Here is a 25305-nt window from a genome sequence, read left to right as displayed (position 1 = left end):
CCTGTAACGACTGAAAGTAAACCGCACGGCTTTCCTTTGTACCCTTTCAAGTCTAAGAATATTGTTTTTAGGGTATGGAAACCACGCAACACTAACATATTCTAATATTGGTCGGATGAGCCTGGTGTAAGGGAGAAGTCGTGTTTCATACGTAGAACTGGTAAGCGAATGTTTAAGAACAATTTATTCCATGTCTTTTTATATACTTCTTGTACATGCGCGTTCCAGCCAATGTTACAGATTATCAAGATTCCCAAGTATTTATACTGAATAACATTGCATAATATGAGACAATTAATGCTGTAAGGAAAGAAGAGGGTAGAGATCTTGTTTGTTATGTTCATATAAACTCCGCGTTCAATACAATTTTCCAGTCTGTGCACCACTGAGCTATTATGTTCAGAGAATTATTAAGTTTTATTTTGTCATCGCGGGTCTTTAATTGTGTGGCACAATGCACAGTCATCTGCAAATAGTCGAATGTTTACGTCATTGTGATTAGTGACATCATTTACGTACAACAAGAAGAGCAGTGGGGCCACTGCTCTTCTTACAGGTATAAGTAGGCAAGTCATCATAACATGCTCTCGGTGGACTACATGCAGAACTTCTCTCGTAATTGTTGCATTTTGGCATTATGTTACGCACTTGTCTTTGCTTGAGCATATGACTGTTCTAGGGAGGAACAGTGCGGTCCACTATTGAAGGGAGCACCCCAATGTGCGGCTCTCAATTTGCTGGCGCTGTATACAAGTACCGGCTGAAGATATGTCGGTGCTTTGCATACAGGTCCAGAAAGGTGCTAGCGGTGTATCAACCGCAAATCATCTGCTGTATAAAGCCAGACGATTGTACACTTGTCACAGGGAAAGCTTTGCACGCGCTCTGAATTCATGTGTTTTCTTTAACAGTGGACCGCACTGAACCTGTCGGTGTACTATAAAGAGGAACACGTCACTGCTATTCAATCCCATATACTATATGACTTAAACATTTCTTTTAAATTGATGTGGAACAAATTGGCCACGAATATGGCGCTTAACGACGAAAGAGAGAGAAAGAGGGAAAGTAAGAGATTACAGGCAGAGAAGTTAACCAGACGCTAACCTGTTAACCTGTCCGGTTGGTTACTCTGCTCATGGGCGCAGGGTAAAGGGTAGAAAAAAATGATGAGAAAAACAGATATGAAAAGAACCTGCTCGCACAGGCATGGCGAAGGCAGCTGACAGTGACTACAGTTTTTCAGTTAATCCCAAATGTGATTTTTGTTGTTTGTTGTTGTTGTTGTTGTTGTTGTTGTTAAACACATCAGCGCTGTTAGAGCAACTCGGGCAGACATCGGGACAACTAACGATAATGTATATTAATGAAACGTTCACCTGCAGGCTGTTCACACAAACTTTGAGCTGCCACGAGCGCTTGAATAATAATGAGATGTTTCCTCTGAGTATAAACGACGCTGTATACAACATTGTCATTATTCTCCCCATTTTAGGACTTGCTTAAGTGATTGACAGTTACATATCATAAAGAACGATGTTTCGCAAGGCCTTCATCGTCCAGTTGCACGAATCATTAAGTGTAACCAAAGCAACACATCCGAATTTATGCGACATACTAACTCTCGTTATTGAACATCAACTATAAAGTGCATCTAGTGTGGAACGACGACTCGTGATCAGTTCCGCCTTTAGCGTGTTTGTGCGGACCAAGTGGCGTTGTTCAGACAAAGTTACTCCATTGGATGTAATGTCGTTAAACGGGAGAAGCTCTGCTCGTTTTTTCTATATAAATTAGAAGAAATATCCACGAGCGTTAATTACAGGAGGCCGGCACACTTTGAACCGTAACATCAAGTGCAGGAAGGCCAGAAGCCCATGTGCTTTTCTGTGGGGCATGTGAGCAACGCTTAGCGCGACAACCTTTTTTTTTTTTTTTTTTTTTTTTCAAGACACAGTTTTTGCGATGGAAGCATCGGCCTTCCCGCGTCGTAACTCATAACACCATGCATGCCTTCGGTTGGTTGTTTGTAATGACGGATTGAACAACAAAAGCGAATACTGCGTGTTTTATCCGCTCAGTTCAAAATTCTACTTGTACAATGAATCGTACGTAATTGAGGCACACCTAGTATAGCGTTTTTTTTTTTTTTTCATCTTCAAGGCGGTTCTTAAGCACGCTCGCTACTAAAAGTCCAATATCGACCGACTATACTCAGCCCGTTAAAGATTATTGGCGAGTTTTTGTTATTTGGCTGACTTGTTAGTGTTTTCCTGTAGTTATATAGTACCTGCCACTCCGAGCCCATGTTATTCACGACAAATGTTTTCACGTCAGAACCGTTCGCTATAGAGGAGGTGCCAGTCAATTCTCGAGTTGCACACATTATTAGCGAAGGCGGCAGACCGACGGCAGGCGGCTCTTGAAGAAGAAACACTTTGGGAATTCCGTCCCTGGTGCATCTTGAGACGCTTGAACTGAAACAGACTGTGCAGCATGGCATACAAGTCGCTCTGGTTGCTGCGAATTGGCGTCGCATTTTAGCGTTTGTAGCGTTTTCAAAGCTATACAGTAACAAAGGCCCGCTTGACGAAAGGAATTCAGAAAGCCTGAACGGATCGTGGTTTGGTCGCGGCTGAAAAGTGTGCATTATCTGGTTGCGCCACCGTTACCGTTACATTATCTTGTAATTAGTGCGACCTGCATGTCTTTTTTTTTTCTGTTCCTGCGTATAGGTTCTATTCCTGCTAGCACAATCTATCGTTTATCGTTACTGTTTTAGTCGTTGTGGCCTGTCTCCCATCTTGCTGTTTCTTTCCTTTTTACTTTCCTTCTTCCTATCATCTACTTCTGTTTCCACCCCCTCTTTCCTAAAAAAGTTGTCAGGCATTGTGCCTCTCTCAGTGGCAGTTCCCAACCTGCTCCTTCCCTGTTTCCCTCTCTGTCCATTGTATGCGTGTTTGAATAACGAATAATAATAATAACAATAATAATAATAATAATAATAATAATACAGCGATCACTACATATCAATGTGGCCATCTACTATAGTGGTACGCTGAGCAGCATGTATGGGTATATTTATTTATTTATAAAATTCTGCCAATACCATAAGGGATAATTGCAGTAAGGGCACAAGGTCAAAAAATAAACATAATGAAGTCATAGTAAGAATTTACAAAAATACAAGTACAAAATCGGAATAACAAACATAATAATTAGCAACATCAAAGTGATAAATATAAAGAAGGGCTAAATATGTATTTCTACACACTCTAGCAGTATCTACAAAAACGTTGCAAAGAAGGTTAGCAATTCAGTGCAGTAACTTCAAGTGAAGAAGGTGCGCAACAGTTATGTTTAATAATTTAGAACCCGGTAAATAATTTTGAAGAAGTAACACAAATTCTGTAAACGACAAGCTATTGGTGATGGTGGACGGTAAACCATTCCACTGCCTTATGGCTAGCGGCAAAAAAGGGTATTTAGAACAGTCAATTTGAAAACGATATTCCTGCAGGGTGTACAAATGCTTAAGTCATATTATTCTGGTGTTCGCGATGGTAACGTATTTGGAACTATTAACGTTTAACTTGTTATGAATTAAGTGGGGCAGTAATTTCAACCGTGAGAATGTGACTCGATTCTGGATTGTGAGTATTCCGGCAGTCTTTAGTAGAGAACTTGAAGAGTCTGTAAATCGATATTTATTGAAGATGAACCTAACTGATTTTCTTTGTGCTGCCTCTAGCATGTTAATTAATTTGTTAGTCGACGAAAACCAAGCTGAGATAGCTTATTCTAGTGTTGATCTGACAAGTGCATTATAAGTTAGTAATTTAGTTTCACGTGGAGCTGGGCGTCGGCGCCGCTTCAGAAAGGAAAGTCAACTTAGGGCCGTTGAAGTAATATGATTAACATGAGAGTCCCATCTAAGGTCGTTAGTGTTAGACCGAGGTACTTGTGCTCTGTGACTGCTGTTATGCGGTCATTGTTTACTGTCATAGTTTATGAAATATATCTGTATATGCGAGGTGCGATACGATGTTTTGCACAGGAACGTACGACTTCAACCAGGACTCTGTGAACTTGTACTTCACCACGGACGGATTCCGGACGGACTCGGGCTTCGAGATCGAAATCCGCCAACTGCAGAATTCGTGTCTCAACCCAGTGGCAGAACGTGAGTGCATATAATTCGGAGGGCAAACGTGAGTTGTTCTTGTCGGTGTTTGAAATTCCAGTGATACCTTGCTGTTCGTGTATCTCCAGCTACAAATGAAACCACTACGCGAAAATGGAGCAAGCGCGCAAAGATGTGAGATATTGTTCTACCTTGACCTTAGCAGGGTTCTCAAGAAGACAAGCTTTTTGCCATGCCCGGGGGAAAACAATCATCGTCTCTGCAATTATGCCAGCGTCAAACAATCGTGGTTCCGGCTAAATGTGTTAGCCACTTCAAAGCGTAAACATTTCGTTAACGATGACGGTGAATTGGGTTAGTTGATATCGATTCATAATTGCTACAGCACAAAAGACGAAGACGAAGGAGAGATACGAAACGATAGGGCCATGCGTTTCCTCTATTTCCTTCGTCTTCTGCACTGTAGCAATTACGAAGTTCGTTTCAATTAAAAGTTACATTATGGGGTTTTACGTGCAAAAAACCACCATCTGATTATGAGGCATGCCGCAGTGGGGGACTCCGGAGATTTAGACCACCTGGGGTTCTTTAACGTGCACCTGAACCTAAGTACACGAGTGTTTTCGCATTTCGTCCCCATCGAAATGCGATCCTGCGACCTCGTGCTTAGCGGCCCAACGCCATAGCCACTAAGCAACCGCAGCGGGTTATGAATTTCATTTACAGTCTGAGAAAGCCGTAAGAAGAAAAGAAAAACACATCTGATATCTCAATGAGCCTTCGTCACAATGATAACATTAAGGTGGCATAAGAGATAACTCCGCTTCTCTTTTTATTTCGATTTGTGAAAAAAACGGCTACAATCCAGGGCAGAGAGTCGAGGTGTGTCCGTCACTGGATCGGTTTGATTTAATAATGAAGTATACAAGCAACATCCACGAGATGTGCAGTATGGAAGCGAGTACGGGAGACTGCAGGAGCATTATCATCATAGGCTTGGCTCAACTTTATTGATTAATAGTTTTCTCATTCGATTTCTTTTACGTCTGCAAGAGCCAAACAGCAATCCCCACCAGCCCCATGAAGCTCGTCTAGGAACATAGTCGCAGATGCTACACAACTATTTCAGTGTAATGCATGCTGCTTATATCGCCGCCTCTCAGATTTCAGACAAATGTTGTATAAACATCGTTTTTCGAGCATGGCCACTTCAAAATGTCGCGTGCGCTCAAACGTGCGCATCTCCGGCTACACGATCACGCAAACGGAGACAGATGCAGCTATCAGCCGAGTGCTATAAGCAATCCGGAACGATCTCACACTTATATGTCATGCCAATCCAGCTGATTCAACCAATGATTACGTTGCAGCAACGGTGAAGCACAACAAGGTATTTTACACTGGGATCGCTTAACATAATGCGTTGCTGGGCTAGTTGGTTCACTGTTGAATGGAATAATGGAAAGCGCAAACTTCAAACGGGACGGAAAGAGCGCCTGCTTTTTACCTCTGTCTTTCTTTCCGCCCCATTTGAAGTTTACGTTTTCCTTTATTCCATTCAGCACTGTGATCGCTGCATGCATCCAAATTTGGGTACATTTTGACGCTGACCGTCTGCAGGACATACTTCGAGCAACGCTTCCAACTCGCATAATCACTGGTGATTTCAATGTGCCTCACCCACCTTGATGTGGCGTGAAGACAACTATTCAAGGCCAGCGCCTGTTAGACTTAGATCATCGGAATGACTTGGCTCCTCCGAATAACGGCCAACCAACGTCCTACAGGGGGCTCAACATTCAGCACCTTGGACATCTACACGGTCCCTTCAAGTGTCTTCTCAGCTGTTACCTGATTCGTCAACATTGAGTTCAATGGGAGCGATCACCTCCCGGTCTAGATTGTAGTTAATGGCTTCGGAAGAGTCCCACTGAAGCGCGAAACTCATAGCACAGACGGGGATTCGCTCACAGGAATGGCTGAGGACTTTGACCACACTGACAAAGAGTAGGAGGAGTTTATAAAAGCAACATACGATGCTAGGAAGAGCTGCACAAAAGTTCACGAGTTGCCGAAGTCGAGTTCCGCAGCCGACGCCGAGTATGCAAGGCTCCGCGTTATACGTCGCATGGCCTGAGAAACGTGCGCGCTGGACGCTATCTTTTGAAGACATACGCATAGCAAGACGAACGTTAAAGCACAATCAACATTATCTTGATAAGCTGGCAAGGAGAGAATGAAGATCATTCTGTTAAAAGCTTGACCCGAGAAATCCACTGACTACAATATGGAACATCGTGCGCGGACTGAGGAAACACCTGATTCGACTCCATTCTTTCAGCTGTGTAGCTATCCACTATAACACCAGCAACTTGGAGGCAGCGTGGGTTTTTTGGGCAATAGTAACTGCACCAACGGCCGCAATTACATCATCAGTGCCAACTCACACCTACCCGACGAGCATTTACCATGGCAGAGCTACTAACTGCGTTGGCCTTAGTGAACAGGTCTTCATCGCCGGGACCACATGGTTTAAGTTAAACCACGCCCTAACATCTAGGCGACAAGGCTAAGAAGAAGCTCATCGACAATACAGCAGCTCCTTGCAGAACTGCCGCCTCGAATCCAGCGGGAAGCGTGCCAGGTAAACCACGTAAGCCTCCGATAACATTGAATTCTTATCGACCAATGACACCCTTTAGTTGCATTGGAAAGCTTGCGGGGAAAGTGGTGCTTCGGCGCCTTGACTGAAGCATTTATCCATCGCAAATGTCTGGCTTTAGAAAAGACTGCAGCATTATGGACAATGTTATTGCTCTAACTAATCATACCGAGGCGAACAAAGCAGTATATATCATAAGTATAGCCGTCTTCCTTGACACCAAAGGAGCCTTCGATAATGTAGCACATGAAACTATCCTTACGGCAATGAAATCCATAGGTGCAAGTGGTAGCATGTACAGCTGAATCTGTCACTACCTTGTAGACAGAAGTCTGTATGGTGACCTGTGACGGAGACACCACGGTGGACAAAGCATTGCGTGGTGTTCTTCACGGTGGTGCCAACTGTATTTAATATGTCCCTCACTGACTTCGAGAAATTCACGCCGAATTCAGTAGAGTTTGCGCTTTACGCAGATTATATTTGTATATGGCCATCGTGGCGTAAAATGTGCGTGCTGCGCGCAAGACTACAAAAGGGCATCACCTAAATAGAGAAGTTCCTCATGCTCCGCGGCCTTGAAATGTATCCTGAGATGTTATCTACCATTGACTTTACGAGGCGTGGCGTCTCACACTATGTCGTAAAGATTGCAGGCTCTCCTGTGGGAAACGACACCAGCCCCAAGTTTCTGGGAGTTGCATTTGACAGGTTCCTGACGTGGACGCTGCACGTCAAACAATTGAAGGAGGAGTTCGACTCCATCGCCAACATCTTTCGCATGCTTTACGGTGTCGTGAACGGTTGCTCTGTTCAGTTTCTATTGCACCTATACACACCGCTTGGCGAAAGCCTCCTTCGGTACAGTTTGCCGGCCCTACGGAGCCTTTCGCAGGAGTGCTAAAATCTTAGCCAGAATATTAAGGACTTGGGGAATTCCCCGGAACACTTCAAGCAAAGACTTTCGTCTTTCGTTCCAATTTCTTCAAACGTATGATATACTTTGCGCTCATATTCGATACGTCGCAAGAGCACAAGATCATCCCCTTGCAACTTCTAGTATTTCTGGGGTACATGACCTGCTCCCTCCTCACTATGAGAGCCCTTCAGCGCCTCTTTTACCAGCGTAGAAGTGTTCTGCACTGCGACGATCACGGTTACAGTGCCAGGTATATATATTAAAGCCAACACACCCTTACCGGCTTTAAAATACTTTGAGCTTAAGCACTTGTCAAGTTGCTATGAAGGCCGGCGCCACATATATACTAATGGCTCACTGACATCCGAATCTTCTACAACAGGCATCTGGATTCCATCTACTAAATCCTTTCCGCGAGGCGCAGCCATAGGATGTCCACCACTGCCACGGAGCTCGCTGCAGTTCGTGCAGCTTTCGCTCACGTTTTGGACCAGCCAGAAAATCGATGAGTGATCTTCACATATTCCCTGGCGGTCCTTTTCTCCCTGAGGGCACCACAAGCAAAATATCAACTTGTTCGAGACCGTCTACGCATAGATAATTGTAGGCTGAACCACAACATCGTGATTCAGTGGTTGCCCGCGCTCTGCCGCATAGCGGGCAACGTTGAAGCTGATCGAGCTGCTGGAGTGGCGCATGGCCACTCATCGCAACTGGTGCCTGTGTCATTCTCTAAAAGAGATGGATCAGCTCTTGTGAGTGCCGTTGTATGGCGCTCTCAACGTGAACTTTGGTGTCAAGCGCAGCAACCGTACGGACTCAAATTATAGACCCAAACTGTGCTTTTCACATGCCGAGTGGCCTTTTAATGCGTGACCGCAACATGTCTACACCGCATTCGTTTAAACGTCGCATATACCAACTACTTTTTCCACAGACTGCATAGATTCAAACTCCATTGTGTATAGTGTAAGCAATATGCGCGAAGACTTACACCATGGCCGGATTATCATAGCCAGATTAGAAGAACGCAGTAGTGCTTTCAAAAAATAGTGGATTGCTGGGGCGTAGACTTATTGACGCATTCCATATCATAAGGAGGGGAGAGGGCGGCGTTAGCCACCCTTAAATTGATCTGTCAGACAAGGAGTACGATTATTTACGGTCCACGTGCTACACTTGAATCATGCTGTTGTTTACTCATGCTTGCTTCATGTGTTTTCATCTTTGTAAACGTGATGATGACAGGACACTCTGGCGGCACACACATACAAAACTGTCGCTTTTTTTTTTTTCAATAAACTCAGTTGTAAGCCTGCGCTCGTCTGTCCCCTTCTTTCCTTGTGTCCCGTATTGTTTCCTAGTTTCTATCAATGCATCCGTGCCAACTAGCCCAGCTACAACAGTTAACTTGCACCATGTTTTGTGCGTCGGCACGCGCTTTGCGTCCTCATGAGCGATCCTAAAATCTGCTCTATATTTACGTGGTGGCTCTTAGGGAGTTCAATCATATTCTTAGACCTTGGAACAGCGCCGCTACTGTTCTGCGCACAACGAAGCCGCATTTCTACCTCCGGCAAACTGCCTTGAACCAAGCGCTCTAGATTCTTGTTACTGTGTCTGCTTGTGCTTGTTAGTTGTGCATATTGTGTATTGTGTATGAGTGGGTAATTTCATACATCTCTAAGCTCACCTGAAGTAGCATGCTAGACGTAAGTCCAGGCAAACATCTCGAGCGCTCGTTAAAGAATGTCTCTCCAAATCAGGTCACAGGGGCACCGCCGCACATTACTTGAAACACCACGGTGGCACTTACCACTCGACAGCTATAGGTGACTTGTACAATGACGACAACACTGTGCTTTTTAAGGCAGAAAGCTGGGCTATTTGGTGGTTATTCGTATAAGGAGACATTGCACTGGCGCGTAAAGAAGTACAATTGAATACGGCGTCCAATGCACCGAGTTCACCTGTAAACTCTGCCGCTGCGTGGTAATGTCGATCACTCACCTGTATGTCACCCTAATTGTAACAGTTAAGTGCAGCTGCTTTAATTCAACAGTAACTCAATGTATATAAAACGTGGGCACAGCGAACACATGCACAGCGCACGCACCTAATGCTCTGCAGGTGTCACATTTTTTTAGCCAAGTATGAGATGCCGGAAGACGGTTGCTGCAACACGCTGACCCGATTGTATGGCCGAAAACTCTAGCGTTCGCGAAGTAATACTTCGGCCGTGGGTGACCGGGAGAGCGATTGCTCCACCAATACATAAGATATCGTGTGCGTGCGTGCGTGCGTGCGTGCGTGCGTGCGTGCGTGCGTGCGTGCGTGCGTGCGTGCGTGTGTGTGTGTGTGTGTGTGTGTTTGTGTGTGTGTGTGTGTGCGTGTGCGTGTGCGTGTGCGTGTGCGTGTGTGTGTGTGTGTGTGTGTGTGTGCGACTCATTCGTGGGGCATCCCGGGAGCATGCCAATATATTCCACCACTCCTGTTGTCCAAGCTTGAGTTCGCAGTCCAATGTTATGCGCCGAATAACATGCTATGTGTGTGCCAGAACACCAGAGCAAACTCAATGAGACCTGTAGCAGAGCGCGCGCGGCCCACAAACGCTCAACGTGCTTCCTACGCTGGGCTGCGTGCGTATACTTCACGATGGTGGTGGGAATGCAGTGCACGCACAGGGTTGTTGGCATTATGCAAAGGTCTATAGCACCTTTTGCTGTTGTGTTATAGCACCTTAGATGCTGTTGACTAACGAAGCCGTACTTCAATCGAGCAGAATTCCTCATTTTCGGTGCTGGCGGTTATCTAACAAACCGAAGACGATTCAAAACACTAATGAGTGGACCATAAATGACAACAGAGTGCAAATAAAAGCACTATACCAAGCAAAGTAAAAAGGTCATTCAAAATTTTTCAGTTCTGCAAGCCGTTAAATTCGTATAAATTTGTAGAATATCATGTTTGCATGGGATCACGCCTGTCAGAGTGCCGGAGAAGATTTTAACGCAGTGTATTTTCTATGACTTCGCCAGCATAACGGGACTTATTGCCTATATCGCCTGTTAATGTTATTTGCGAAAGCTTTGCGCTCGTATCTGCCTTTCGTCGCTCGTGTAAGGTCTATCACGAATGGCAAACGCAAATTATGGCGCACAAACAGCCTGCTCTTGTTTGCAACATTCACGAGAAAAAACAGCACAATATCAAAACGATGACAGAATTGGCTGCGAAGGAATGTATACAACCTCGTTTTTTCTCATAAATGTATTTAATTCTCAAAAACAGCATCCTGCGCAATGTACAGCAGCTGGCAGTGCTGTAGAATGAATACTGCTAGCTGTTCCTGCCTTACTGCCGCAATTGCTAATCATTGTATGCGTATGTTCAGCTATCCTAAGTCTTGTTCTGTACACGTATTTACAATGTTTTAGTTGCAACGGATAGCCTTTAAATAGAAGGCTCTTTTTACCGTTACAGGTGACGACAGAATAAGTTCACTGCTTGGATGCCGCTTTGACATCGTACTTTCATGCGCACCATTTTGTTATAGACGCATACGCTATCGCTTATCATACAAATTCAACGGAAATTTCTGTCTGCATGAGATATCTGACTAAGAACAGAGTTGTGCTATATGAGTGCTCAATCGAAAACCTTGTTTTAGACAAAAAAAAAGAATGTTAGAATAACAAAAATGTGACACCACTTCTTCAGTTGTCGCGAGTGCAACGCGCCACAGGTCGGGAGCATACGACTGACCTTCTACAGGCCACAAAGCTGGGAAGCGATGTTGACAGCGAATGACGCTCGCCTTCACAGACGCCCAGGCTCAGCAGGGGTGCGTATACGAATCATCACTGCAGCGTCATAATGAGACGCCATATGCCCTATCAGTGCCCTTGTAAACACGAGCACGGCAGCACAGAAAGCTTCGTGAGCCCAGTACGAAAAATGCTGTATGCGGATTCACTTTCGACACCGTGGGGTTCTTTAGAGTGCACGAAAAATATGTTACAGAGAACCTTAAAGCGGAGTGCAGGCATTTCCTTTAGGCATTTCACTCAGCCACAGGAATGCCCACCGCTGTCCATGATCTGAGCAAGCGAAACAGCGCGCGGGACGTGTGCCTGTGATATTGTGCCGTAACCGCGGTGCGTATTAGACGCCGCGCCACGGTCCACGTATCTTTAACCATACCAGCTGCGAAACGCCCCGCATATATAGCCACGTTCCGAAAACGGACACGCTAATTTTTCCAGAATTTGGAGCTTTCCCAATTTTTATGCCAGTTGCGGCAGACATATTGGCAGGCGCTGCAAAATGGAGACGATTACTGCCATAGGTACTCGTCAGTTCATTGCTCGTGACGTTCACCAATATCTCACAGCTCCGAAAATCCACTTTTTCCTTTTTGTGGTCAGAAGGAACGCGCCCACAAATTCCTTGGTGCAATGTCTTGCAGAGAAAACAAATCCGGCAATAATTCGAGCACAAGTTCCCGTGTCAAGGTGCTTCCCGCGGGCTTGAAGCACGGGATGAGCCATACTAAATTATATCATGGAGCTCTTCAAAATCGTTGCGAATGTGCTGCCAGAGATTCGTCGGTCGCTCACCAACAATGTGGTCGAAATCTGAAGCGCAGACTGGTACGGTTAAAGGTCGCGACTGTAGCCCTCGCGAAGCGAGCGCAGCTGGCGGACGTGCCGTGGCGAGCACTGCATGCAGCGCGGCGGCGGCGCACGCAGCCCCACCGTCGTCGCCGGGCAGCTGCGACCGGACCCTGTCCCGGGACGTGGAGATCGTGCGGTCGCCGTCGTTCCCGGGCGACTACCCGGGCGGGGTGCGCTGCGTGTACCGACTGCGACGGTCGCGGCCCAGCGTGTGTCAGCTGCGGCTAGACCTGGTCGACTTCGACGTCGAGGACGCCCCGGACTGCGTCGCCGACTCCCTGCTCATCGAGAGCACTGGCGAGCGACTCTGCGGCTTCCGGTCGTCCACCTCACGAGGCGAGTCTCCATCCTGCGCCGCGGTCACGCCTACGCCCTCAACGTGACACGATACACGATGTGGCGTCCGTTAGGCGTGCCGTAGAGATGACTGCTCTGATGGATGTACCGCGTTAGAAAATTGTTGGATGCGGTAGTTTGTACGATAGACCGCACGTCAGTTCGCACGTGAAATCGTCTCATGCGAATGCTGCTTAACACGTGCCTCGTCCTGAGGCGCGCACCGCCATTTCTGAACGAAATGAGTAATACGGAAGTTGGGAGACATAAAAAAAAGTTGTGCTTACACCGACCAAACTTGTTTGCTTGATTCCGCTTGCTCGTTTAACTGCGACAGGAATCCACTCTTAATTTGAATGCCGATGCAAATTTCGGGCCAAGAAAAGGTCCGAATAAAGGCAACTGTAAGTCGCTACTGTACATATACATTATAACAGCAACAACATTGTTAAGGAAATGAAAATTCTAGTGTACGAGAAACATCCAAAAGCCAAAGCGCGCATTTCAAGGCTTCATCAGTCTTTGCGATCGCAGAAAGAGGCACGACTTGCACGGAGTTAAAATGCGAGATAGTAACTAAACATCTGTGAAAACACGAACGTAAGCTCTCGCCGATCTAACTGTCCCGAGAGATGTGAAACCACCGCTACAAGAAAACCCTCCTATTTAGCAACTGTGGTGTGACCTCTGATATTTATCGCGGGCTTTTCTGCTTAGAAAAGCAGAAAGACTGCTTCATTATTCCGATGCATGTCTCTCCAAAGATGAACGCCACCATTAGGCACCTTCCTTTGTACAGAACAGAAAATAAGAAACGAGGAATTCTATATAAAGGAGACGGGCGGCTAAAAATGAATGGTGGAGCTCCCTGGACGTGCCGGATACAGCTCAGGGCCAGCACCTTTCCAGTTACCATTAAACTCACTGGCTCCTTCCTACAGATAATCTTGAAAAGCTCAACTCAACAGCCTGGCGTTGCTAATGTAACATTTGCAAAAGATATGCCTATTGAAAGAAACTATATGCGACATAACCCCCGTATCCAACAATCCCATAGCATATGCGGATCCCACATAAAAATTCAAATGTCCCCATATATCACATAGAATTATTGAATGTGAGAGCTATGGGGCTTACGACATTTTTCACTAGGGACTGAACGTGTTATTAGCTTCCTTTTTCTTTGCATTTGTATGCTTAACTAGTCGTGTTCCACCACAGTTCTTTATTTCCCGCGCGAGGCGGACGAGTTGCGGCTGGTGTTTACATCCGACCTGACCACCACCCGCAAGGGATTCGAGATCAAGGTGACGCAGAGCGACATCGGCTGTACACGGGCGCCGCTCGGTGAGGCTAAGCGCTAAGCTTTCTCTCTTTTTATATCTTCCTGTTTCTATGTCTTCCTTAGAGCAGCAGCGAAAAAAATTTTAAGAACCTTTGTCACAGTTTTATTTGTCTAATGTGCCTTCCCTGTGTACCTCACCTGTTAATGTATATATATACGTTACCGAAGATAACAAAATCGCACGTTGTTAACAGGTCGTTTGCTGCTGGCGGTGCTCACTTCGCAAAGACACGTCTGCACTTTTTCCGTCCGAGCTCCGTGTGTTGATTATGTTGGCCACAGAGCACCTCGCGACGGCAGAAGTGGGAAAAAAATTGTGATGCGTTGTAATCTAAGAGGAAGACAAACAACGCAAAATAACCAAATACTTTCGCGGGCGCAATATGTCGCCCCTGCTTGTTCAGGTGCGCTGCTTTTCAGGTCCACCCAGGAGAGTCCTGCGTTAATAATCACTTTATAAAGGCGCTTTGTAGAGCGCGTATCTTTTTTTTTTTTAGATCCCAATGTACCAGGCAGAATGTGCATAATGATGCGCTCAGTCCTATCTCACACGTCTTTATACGATGGCATTTTCTTGTGTCTAGTTTTCCTCCACCAGCAGCAAATGCACCGGCGTGACCACTGAAACATTCTCGCATATTTTGGTATGACTGGAGTCTCGACCATCCTGCATTTGGACTCATGAGCTCCAAATGCTGGTTATCCCAAATCGCTTTCTGTGGTTTCTTTTGTCGTGCTGTCATTTTCCCCCGAAGCTTATTAAGACGACCTGGGCATAGTTTTAAAGTTGAACGTTGTGTTACATGACGGTATCACAATATCTTTACCGCACGCAATATAAACGGTCAAGTAGCACTCTGTATTTCAGTTGTGATCGCGTACCTGGCCACGTGCTAGTGTTACGACCGTTACAAACGCGAATTTTTTGCCGCAATCAGGGGCCCTATAACGTAAAACTATTCCAATATGTTTCTATTCCAATTTCCTGACGTCGAATTTGCGTAACCACCGACGCAAGCACCGGGCGGTCACCCACAGGGTTGTCTGAACAGACCAATCAAACGCTCTCCTCGTTCATAGGAGGTCACTTTGTTTGCTTGAAAAACGAATAACATTGCCTACACTGAGCGGCTTGTCGTATCTAATTGGCTGGCAAGAGGCGAGGAGGACGCTCAAGTGGAGAGGGATTCACTGGGGCAGAGCCAGTGCACTGAAAATCGATAACCGGATGAAGAGGGTGGTGCCGGCGTCTGCGATTGGTCGGCTTTCCCTTACTTAGCTTGTGGTGGCAGGTCGAAAATCGCGGCGGCATGCAACGGAAGCTTAAGAATGACGCTAAAACTGACCCTCAGCAAAGAAGAGTTGGCAGAATGAGGTAGTAAATGTTACGAAAGCGCTTGAAAACGTTACACGGTCACGCAAGAAGTTTTATTATACTCAAATACACCCATGCTCTCCGGCAGGTGCGAGTAGCCAGCGTCTCAGCGATCGGCGGCAGCCATCTTTTATTCCTTTCCGAACGGGGCAGCCTGCGGCTATTCCGAAAAAAAAAATCAGTTTTGTTCGGCATATTAATGCATCTTTATCGCGTACACGTCACTTTGACGCGGTGAGTTCGTGTGGTTTTGTGACGTCGCGTGACAGGCAGGTGAAGTGGGTGCAGCCTGAAAACTTTTTACCAATAGCCGAGGGCTAATGGCGAAAAGGGGTCGAATCAGAAATAACTGTTTTTCTTTTTTCTGTCAAATCATGCATAATCAGTGTGTACACATCATATCAGATGGGGAGGTATTGCGGTTTTAGTGACGTCGCGTGACAGACAGGCGAAGTGGGGGGTGGTCGAAAAAAGTTTTTGACCAATAGCGGAGGGCTGATAGCAGAATTGGAATAGAAAAGTTTGGAATAGTTTTACGTTATAGCACCCCAGGAACTTGTTCAGTGTTTCCCCGCAGCGTTATGGTGTCTTACCCTTATGATAATAGCCGATCTCCGGGAGCTTCCAGCGTTACTAAAAGCCGTTCTAACTCCAGCGGTGAAAAGATTATCAGCTCCTCAGTGGAAGTGCAGGACGACAGAAATAACGCTCGTAGTACGCGGCGGAATCCGTGGTTGCCAAAAGTGCAAAGTTCTCGCCAGCGCAAAATTTCAATCTTATTACGGAGAAAGCACGCGCTGAACCAAAAGTACACGGAACAAGGACAATACGATGTCGACACTTGCAATGACGTACTGCCTAGCTCAAATCCATCTGCAGAAGCGATGGCGTGCTCATGAATCTGCACGTGCGCCACGACAAGTTCACGCACGAGCACAGAACGAGCGCTTTCACCGTACGAGCTCCGCTTGTTGGTTATGCTGGGCACAGAGCATCTCGTGACGACAGAGGCGAGGAAAAAATTGTGGTACCGCCAGGTCGCGCGTCAGTTTTCACCTACAGAACCGCGTCCGTTTTACTGTCGGTTCAGTCGTCAAACATGAAGCGAGCGCCCGGAAACGCGGACCAATCGTTCACGGACGCAGGGCCGGCCGTGGGACGTCCTGGCGACGGCTCTTCGTCGCCGGCGCAGCCGTCGACCTGCGGCCGGCTGCACTACGACGGCGGCGTGCTGGAGAGCCCGCGCCACCCGTTCGCGTACCCGGCCAACTTGGACTGCCGCTACTGGATCCACCGTGCCAGTCCGAGCGTGTGCCGCGCGCAACTCACGTTCGGCCGGTTCGACGTGGGCGTCCAGAGGAGCGGACGCTGCCCTTCTGACTACTTGGAAATCCAGGGGACCCGCTACTGCGGCCGCCGCGACGGGCAGACCAGTGAGTACTTTACGCTCGAAGCTCTATGGACGCTGGGTGAGCAGCTATTCTCGAGTACAGCTGTGCAATAACTGACCTCCTAGTGGGCCGCATTCGTAGAGCTCCCACCAATGTTTATCTGAAGGAATTTGGAAATTTCAGCCACAAGTCTGTAGGAAAACCATCTTGATTATATATATATTGTTTTTTTCCAGTTAATAATAAGCATGCTAACAGGGTGATCATTTTTAAGTTCTATGGAAATTTTAAAGATAGCCTGTTGCAGATAGCATGATTCTAGTCCTTCAGATGGATTGTTCAGAGAGGCTAACGTTAGTTGCACGAGAAATCAAAACACATATTTAACTAATTTACAAAAATCCACTAATTTTGTTTTGAATAATTACTTTACGACACATATTGCGATTTACGAATTGTAGTCGGTGAGTTTGCAAAGCGTATCCACTTGGAATGAACTTCAAGAATGACGCAAGTTTGCATATATGCGCCATCAAACACCCTAAAGATGCACTGTTGTTCCACATACTTTTTTAACAAAACAACCTTTTAAGAATTGAAGTAGAACAGTAACTGGAACGTCCGTGTATTTCGTTTCACACTTTCGGAAATAATATCTTGAAACTGGTGTCATCCTGGAAATTCATTTCAAGAGGATACGTCCTGCGCGTTCACCGGCTTCACTTTGCAAATTGCAATACATGCCGCAAAGTAATTAAATAAGACGTTTAATATATATTTATTTAATTTGTTGAATATGTGTTTTGATTTGTCATGCAAGTAATATCCTCTTCTTCGAATGATCCAGCTCAAGGACAAGAATTATGCTATCTGCCACGGGCGATTTTTAAAATTTCATAGCCGATACTCTAGTTGACATTTAGAGAAAAAATGGCGGTGGGCAGGTCATGCAATGCATAGGGCAGATAACAAGTGGACCATTAGATTTACAGAATGGGTGCCAAGGAAAAGCAAGCGCAGTTGAGGACGGCAGAAAATTAGGTTGGGTAATGATATTAGGAAATGTGCAGGCGCAAGTTGGAATCATCTAGCGCAAGACTGGGGTAATTGGAGATCGCGCCTTCCGTCCTGTAGTGGACATAAATGTACGATGATGATGGTGACGATGACTACGTGAGACCTGTCCTGCTGACCAGGCGTCTTTTTGAATGGAATACTCGCGAACACGAGTATATATTGTTTCGTAAGCGCGTTATGGTATGCTTCGAAGTGAGTTCCGTGAGGTGCGCAGTACGCGTAGAGTGCATTCCACAAGTAAGGCACAATACTCGGTCGGCGCAGTCATCGTGGACTTCCCCCGGGGACGCAACTCCATCGAGCTGAAGCTGCACACGGACGGCGTGTACGAGCGCTCGGGTTTCCGCATCAACGTCAAGCAGATCTCCAGCGGCTGCGTGGCGTCTCCCCTGCCCGGAGAAGGTGACAGCAGTCATTCATACACTCTATAGTGCTCACCCAACCATATACTATGGTGCGCAGCGTAAGCTTAAATGACTCCCACCGTTGTTTCATACTTGACACTGAAACACCGTAAACAATATAAATTCATTTCGTTGCTTGTGTCTGGTTAACGTTCTCTGCAAAAGTAAAATTCGCTAGTATAATGTAGCCTACCGTTAATTCTACATCGTCTAATTCGGCCCGTCAGTTAATGCTTATTGCTATTATTTAGTTTGAAAACATATATACAACTGACGGAGTTGGAAAGAAGGGAAGGAGCAGGCTGTCAATTGCAGCCGGAAAAGGCAAAACGCCTGCCCACTTCTCACAAAGGGGGGGGGGGGGGGGGGGGGCAGAAACACGGAAATGGAGGAAGGAAAGGAAAGGAAAAAAAGAACAAGGTGGCAGATCACAAAGACTAAAGTCAAACAATGACAAAGAATAGCGTACAGCAATATACAGGAGAACAAGTCACCGCAGGCCGCACTAATTAAAAGGAATGCTAAATAATAAAAGAATGTGCAAAGACTCGTCGCTCATAAACAAATTAAAACACTCTACAAACAAAAAGTCAAGTCTGTTTCATCTAGAAAAGCAAGGAGGGAGCGACGAGATTGGTCGCGTTGAGACGCACCAGGTTCACAATAGCACGATAATAGGAAAAGATGGTAGAAATGAGCCTACGTGACGCTACTGACCCATGCACATTGAATATGCGATGACAGATTATAGTTAAAATAAGAAACCAGGGTCCGTATTTCGTGACGATTCATTTCATTTTGCATTCTTCTTATCATCAGTCGCGCCGAGTGGCCGATTTTGTTGATAACAGCTGCGTCCGAACCAATGACGAAGAGCAAGATAAGAACGTTAAATGAAAAGAATCGTTGCAGAATCATGACTGAGAAGGTTGCTCGAAGCCATGAGGGCAAAGTTTTGACAAATGCATGTACTACCCGCCATTATCGTGCTGGATGAAGCGTGGCAATGGCGGCCGCGCGCAGGCGACACATTTCCCTCCATGCGGTATTATAGTCGGTTAGAAACTCTGTGTGTCTATACACGGAGCACGCGTCTCTGCCAGCAGACTGCGACCAGGTGATCACGGCCGAGACGTTCCAGCTGATGAGTCCGGGCTTCCGGCGCGGAGGATACCCGGGCGGCATACACTGCATCTACACGCTGCGCAAGCACGACTTCCGCGTCTGCGCGCTCGAGGTCAAGATGGACGCCTTCGAACTGGAGCAGGACCCCGGCTGCTCCAAGGACTACCTGCAGTTCGGCACGCTCCGCTTTTGCGGCAAGCAGGCGTACGGAGCCACACGTGAGTGTGCTCGGCCGAGTCGAACGCGAGGGTCCCGCGGGATCGCTTCCCACTGTCCGAAAACGGAAATAAGAAAGCGGCGCCCATGGCCAGTCGCCAAAAAGTATGCAACCGCTACGACAAAGTAAATAAAGAGAGAGAGATATATATATATAAAATAAATTGAAAGTGAAAGCAGAACTTCAGACAGCGCATTTGACAAACTTGGCATTTTTGGTCCAGAGGTCGCTGTTTATATGCTCTTTAAGATATGGTGAAAATAAGCAGTAGATACAAATCACAACATGTAGGAAACTTCACATGAACAGTGTCCGCACGTAATTCGGAAAGACATATATTTTTTTATAGAAAGTGATGTTTGACAACAATATGCCAACGGCATATTGTTTCTGGTTGTTTTGAGGTGCTCAGAATACTTTTGTATAGTGCGCTTACTTAAGATGGCTTCTGTAATTCTTTTAGATATTGGTTTTAGGACATGAAATGCATTTTAACAATTTGCAGAGCGTGTCCAGCAATACCAGATGCTGTTGTTTTCATGAATTACGCGGCTCTGCTTTCCCGGCTCTGAAGAAATAGAGAAAAATTAGGTAATGCGTGTTCCATCGCGTAATGTTTTTTTCCGGAAGGACCACGCATAGTGCGAACGGAGTAGAGCGTATCGTTGTCACGTTTTCACGCGACTGTGAACTAATGGACTGGCTGCGCGCTTTTTGTTATGGACAGTGGCACCCAGATGGAGAAGTTGCCGGCGCTGAATGTCAGGTTCGCTAACACCGCCTGCAGCAATAACACAGCAGCCACCATCCCCTGAAAAAAATAAAAATAACGAATAAGAATATTTCACTGCGCGTTTGCCTATCTCAAATATAGCGCTCTTAAGAACACGGATAAGAAAGGGCAGGTAGGTTAATCAGAACCGAAAATTTGGTCACCAGCGAACTGGGAAGGGGATTGTAGAAAGATAAGAAAAATAAAGTAGACAAAGGTACAGAGAGCACATATGCGCACGATCACAGCCAGTCATGATAAGCGGACACTATCACAGCACAGGATCAGGTGCAGCACAATGAACGTCAGTGAAGACTATAAAGCTATTTGTGCAGGTTTGTTGTCCTTAATAATTGCAGCAGTGCCTTTGTCGCCCTCTGCTGCGACGGTTTATGATGTCGGCACTCCAAACTGTTTGCTCTGACAATGGTGTGTGTGATCAACGCTAGCTAGAGCAGCCGGGAGCGATCGTCTCTGTTCACTCTAGCCGTCACACAGTGACGTCTTCAAGGGTCTACTCGCGACCACAGTCATTACACGTGCCGTTGTCGGCCACTTTAAGGCCCGAAAGGCAAGACTTTGTGAAGGTCACTCCTAGCCATTGCCGGTAAAGCAGGGTACAGCGCTCTCAAACGTCCACTCGGCGACAAACTGTTGCGGGGCACAAGATCTGAGAAAAAGCTGAATATCTCCGCAACCTAATAACGCACTCTGCTATTTGCACTTCGGGCCTCGACTAGAATATGCTAACAACATTGTCGTTTACAGTTTTACTGGATACTGCTACAGGCTGCTCGGAGATTCCGTGGTCTGTAAACTTTTGTCGCCGGGTGTACTTTTACAGAACCAAGTCAGTATACAGGCCGCAAAAAGCGTCCGGCTCCGGCACTGACATACGTGCGCAAGTTTGTCCCGACATGCACTGGCGTACCAAATATTGTTGTCTCAGAAAGCCTTCCTTACGCACTGCGGGACAAAACTATGTGAAACAGCAAGTTACTTTATGGCAGGCTTTGTAGACGAACGACTCAAAAATGGTTGTGGTATAGGAATGCTTACCATACAGAAATTAAAAATGTTAAGTAGTGAATTGTAGTTTTAAAGGTTGTAAGTGATAACACAACTTATGGGTGTCCGCCGCCACAAATAATGTGTCAGACAAATGTAACTTCTTTATCTCTACCGTAGGGAGTTTTTTTTTTCTCTTTCTTTTTTGAAGTCAATGTCTTCCTTGGGAAGTTACGGACACTTTTTCGTATCGGGTATGTCTGTTCCTAGCTCCGGCTTCTTTCGTGGGCCGATTCTGAACATAAGGGAATTTTAAAAATGTGACACAACTGATAAGTATGACCATGATCATGATGATGATGATGACAACCGATAACGAAAAGTTGGAAGACAATTCGAAACCTCTAGTTAACATCGATCAAACGCTGTCGCTCCAGCGCGCCTCACAATAAGTTATACGGTTCGTACACCCCATTCTACCCCCAACTCGCCATTGTCTTTCATGTTTTTTTTTTTTCTAAGAGTTACGACTTCGCTGAAACATCCGATACGTGTTTTAAGTACAGCTTGCTACAGTGTGCCCGGCGCCTCACCCTTCCCCTTCTTCCTTCCCCTTCTTACCCAGGGACTATCGAGTTCCTCGACGACGAGATGAAGATACAGTTCCACACAAACCCCACCGTCAGCGGCGCTGGCTTCCTGCTGACCGGCAAGCAAGTGACCTGCTAACTACGGATTCCGGAGATGCAGTTTTTTTATACAGTTCATTAAACAGACTTGTTTTCGCGGTGTACGCTTCGCCGTTTGCTTTTCGGGACACTTGATTTTTATGCCTTGGGATGGCACAAGCACGGAGCTGTAAAAGCGGTGATTGTAGGCACCTAGTAACCAGGTTAATCATCAAGAAAAATTAAGTCTGTGTCAGTTAAACGGCTAGACGGCCCGCAGAGCTTGTCATAAAAAAGAAATTTTAGATAACGGCGGCAGCGCCCTGCAGTCACGGAATGCTTCATGCATGTCTCGTTGATCCTGGAGACGCCCATAAGTCAGTAGACCTGTTGAGCTATACTATCCGAGGCGACGACTTGAAGTGTAGCTCACAGGGGGGAAAAATGCGAATTTCTGGATATGCTCGAAAGGGCGACGTATGTGTTCGCCCTTTCGACCCTGCCTTTCGATTCCTCGTGATCTCTGCACACCGTGCACAGAGGAGGAGGAGGAGGAGGAGGAGGAGGAGGAGGAGGAGGAGGAGGAGGAAATAAAGAGAGAAGGCAGGGATGTTAACCAGAAATGCATCTGGTTGGCTACCTTACTCTGGGGGACGGGAAAGATGGAATAGAAATATGAGATAGGGAGAGGGAGGGGGGTAGGAAAGACGCGGTGAGCTCGCGCACGCACGCGGAGGACCTGAACAAGTGAAAGGCGTTCACATAGGCCAGTCGCCCTCAAGAGAGACAGAAGTGCCTTCACAGCTTTGTGGGCCGACGAGCAATGGGGACGGTCTTCAAGTAGTACCTGCACGGGCAATCGCCGATCGTCCAGTCGTCGCAATGCAATGGGTAATGTTTGTCTCTCTGACTGAAATTCGATGACAGTGGCACAATAGATGTTTCATGTTCTCTTCGCCGCCGCTGACGTCGCACGCAGCACTGCTGGTCCTTCCAATAAGTGCAGTGTACGCCTTCGTGAACGCCACTCCCAACCACAGCAGGTATAGAAGCGACGCCTCACGTCGGTGAAGCCCGGGTGGCGGTCGGAGTTCGAGCGAAGGGTTCAGTTCGTGCAACCTGGTACGTAAGGACTCATTAGAGATGAAAATTATCGTATAGCGACGCTTTTCTCAGCTGGAGAGCACTACATTTCCATAGCCGGACTACATCAAGAACGGCGTCTGCTGCAGCTGCCGTGGCGCGGCCCACTCTGCCAAATTTTATCAGTCAGTCTTTTGGATTTTACCCGGCAATATTTATGCTACTGACCAGTACCTAAAACGGTGACCCGTCGCGGTAGCTCAGTGGATATGACGTCGCACTGCTGGGCACGAGGTTGCGACCTCGATCCCGGTCCCCGCGGCCGCATTCCGATGCAGGCGGCATGCAAGAACACTCGCGTGCTGGTGCATTGAGTGTACGCTAAATAGCCCCAAGTGGTCAAAATTAATCCGGAGTCCCCACTATACGGCGTGCTTCATTGTCAGATCGTTGCTTCGGCAAGTAAATTTTCAGCATTTAATAAAACCAGTGTCTGCAGCTCTAACTTTCCTGCCTGTAAAGGTCATTTGTTCAGTACATACGTTCACAAACAATAGTTCCTGTGGCAGCCAGAGTGACACGTTGCCGAAAGTTATGTTCGTCCAAGTGCACCCACCAGTGCCTCCAAATTTCTTCGCAAGACTTCAGGTTATCTATGGACCTCAGGATTTTACCTGACACACATTGAGGAATTCGCCAGTGTGTACGCATGCTCTATTTCCTATATGTAAGCTTTCCACCGTTGTTTTCTCTATTCCTGGAATTACAAAAAAGTCCAATCATCCATCGCCGGCTCTGAAGCAACTTACGCTCCTATTACTGCACCAGACGTATCATGACCACATTCATATATATATACCGGTGGTTCGACCTCACCTACCACCTCAACTGCCGCATTCGTCGTTCCCGCTGGGCAGGTTACAGTTAGATTCAAATTGTCACACATGACTACATCTACGTCAGCAGAACTTGCAGCTCTCCATGCCGCTATGACGTACATCGCCGAACAGCCAACAGAGAAGTGGGTCGTATTTTGTGATTCCAAGGCAGCTCTTCACAGTATCAAGTCTGCATTACATCACAGGACTTACGAGCAGATGATATCTGACATCAGGGAAGTGCGCCACCATGCTCTGGAAAGAGGACACCACATTATATTTCAATGGATTCCTGCTCATTGTGGCATCGTCGGCAACAACCTAGCTGACAAGGCTGCCCGGTCGGCCCACGAAGGTACCCAGACGCGTCCAACAACTTTGGCGAGGTCGGACGCTGCCAGGGAACTTCGCCCACTTGCACGGAAGAAGTCACAAGATCTCTGGATTTCAACTGCCTTCAATTGCAGATTACGTAAACTGGACCCCACGCTACGGCTACAACTGCCATCTAGCCTTTCCCGCGGCGAAACAACCTTACTGTGCCATTTGTGGCTGGGAGTGGCGTTCACGAAAGCATACTCCTATCGTTTGGGAATGGCCAAGAGCCCGATGTGCGACTCCTGTGGGTGCGAGGAAACCATCGAGCACCTATTGTGTACCTGCCCTCGCTACAATGTCCAACGCCTCTCTCTGCGGACATGTTTACACCGACTGGACTCGAGACCATTCACCGAGTCAAAGATACTCGGACCGTGGCCACACCCGTCACTGGCTCGAAAAGCGATTCGTTCACTAATGCAATACTTGAAGTGCACCGGCTTAAGAGACCGTTTATAGTGTCCTTGTGTATAGTGTCCCTCCCACACGCACTCAGTGCTTACTCTCTCCCTTTTTTCCTCTTTCTATTCCCCTTTCCTCCACCTCCAGTGTAGGGTTGCAAACCGGATGCTCTTCTGGTTCACCACCCTGCCTTTCTTATCTTTGTTCTCTCTCTCTCTCTCTCTTCCACCATGGTACCTAGACACGCCTGCCTGTGCGGATTATTTGAAAATTGCCCCTGCACACACCGAATACTGAACGGATGCAAGACAGACGTGGCAAAGCGTGAATTAACTCTTAAGATCACGCTGTGAAAGATTAAAGAACGTAAGCTGTAGGCTCAGTTCTGCCAACACGCAATATTTATTTATTTATTTATTTATTTATTTATTTTCAATACTGCTAG

The 25305-nt window shown here is 46.7% G+C and overlaps 2 protein-coding genes across 4 annotated transcripts in view; one reads left to right on the top strand and one right to left on the bottom strand.

Moving 5' to 3' along the window:
* The window catches only part of LOC126546891 (cubilin-like), a 52741-nt gene extending 30497 nt beyond the window's left edge, over window positions 1–22244 (top strand). For all 3 annotated transcript variants that reach the window (XM_055062902.2, XM_055062901.2, XM_055062903.2), the window contains 7 exons: window positions 4058–4183; window positions 12477–12737; window positions 13959–14084; window positions 16603–16890; window positions 18190–18327; window positions 19436–19672; window positions 22077–22244. In XM_055062902.2, the coding sequence (XP_054918877.1) occupies window positions 4058–4183; window positions 12477–12737; window positions 13959–14084; window positions 16603–16890; window positions 18190–18327; window positions 19436–19672; window positions 22077–22180 (1280 nt within the window). In that variant the 3' untranslated portion in view covers window positions 22181–22244. The remainder of the gene's footprint in view (window positions 1–4057; window positions 4184–12476; window positions 12738–13958; window positions 14085–16602; window positions 16891–18189; window positions 18328–19435; window positions 19673–22076) is intronic.
* Lamtor3 (Late endosomal/lysosomal adaptor, MAPK and MTOR activator 3) overlaps window positions 19898–25305 on the bottom strand; it is a 119703-nt gene continuing 114295 nt past the window's right edge. Inside the window, exon 7 of the mRNA XM_055062904.1 lies at window positions 19898–20482. The gene's annotated coding sequence lies outside the window, so the exon portion shown is untranslated. The remainder of the gene's footprint in view (window positions 20483–25305) is intronic.

The sequence above is a fragment of the Dermacentor andersoni genome, chromosome 1 (assembly GCF_023375885.2).
Source record: "Dermacentor andersoni chromosome 1, qqDerAnde1_hic_scaffold, whole genome shotgun sequence".
Taxonomy (NCBI): Eukaryota; Metazoa; Arthropoda; class Arachnida; order Ixodida; family Ixodidae; genus Dermacentor; species Dermacentor andersoni.
Note: the sequence above shows the minus strand (reverse complement) of the source record. Positions and strands in the feature narration are given on the sequence as shown.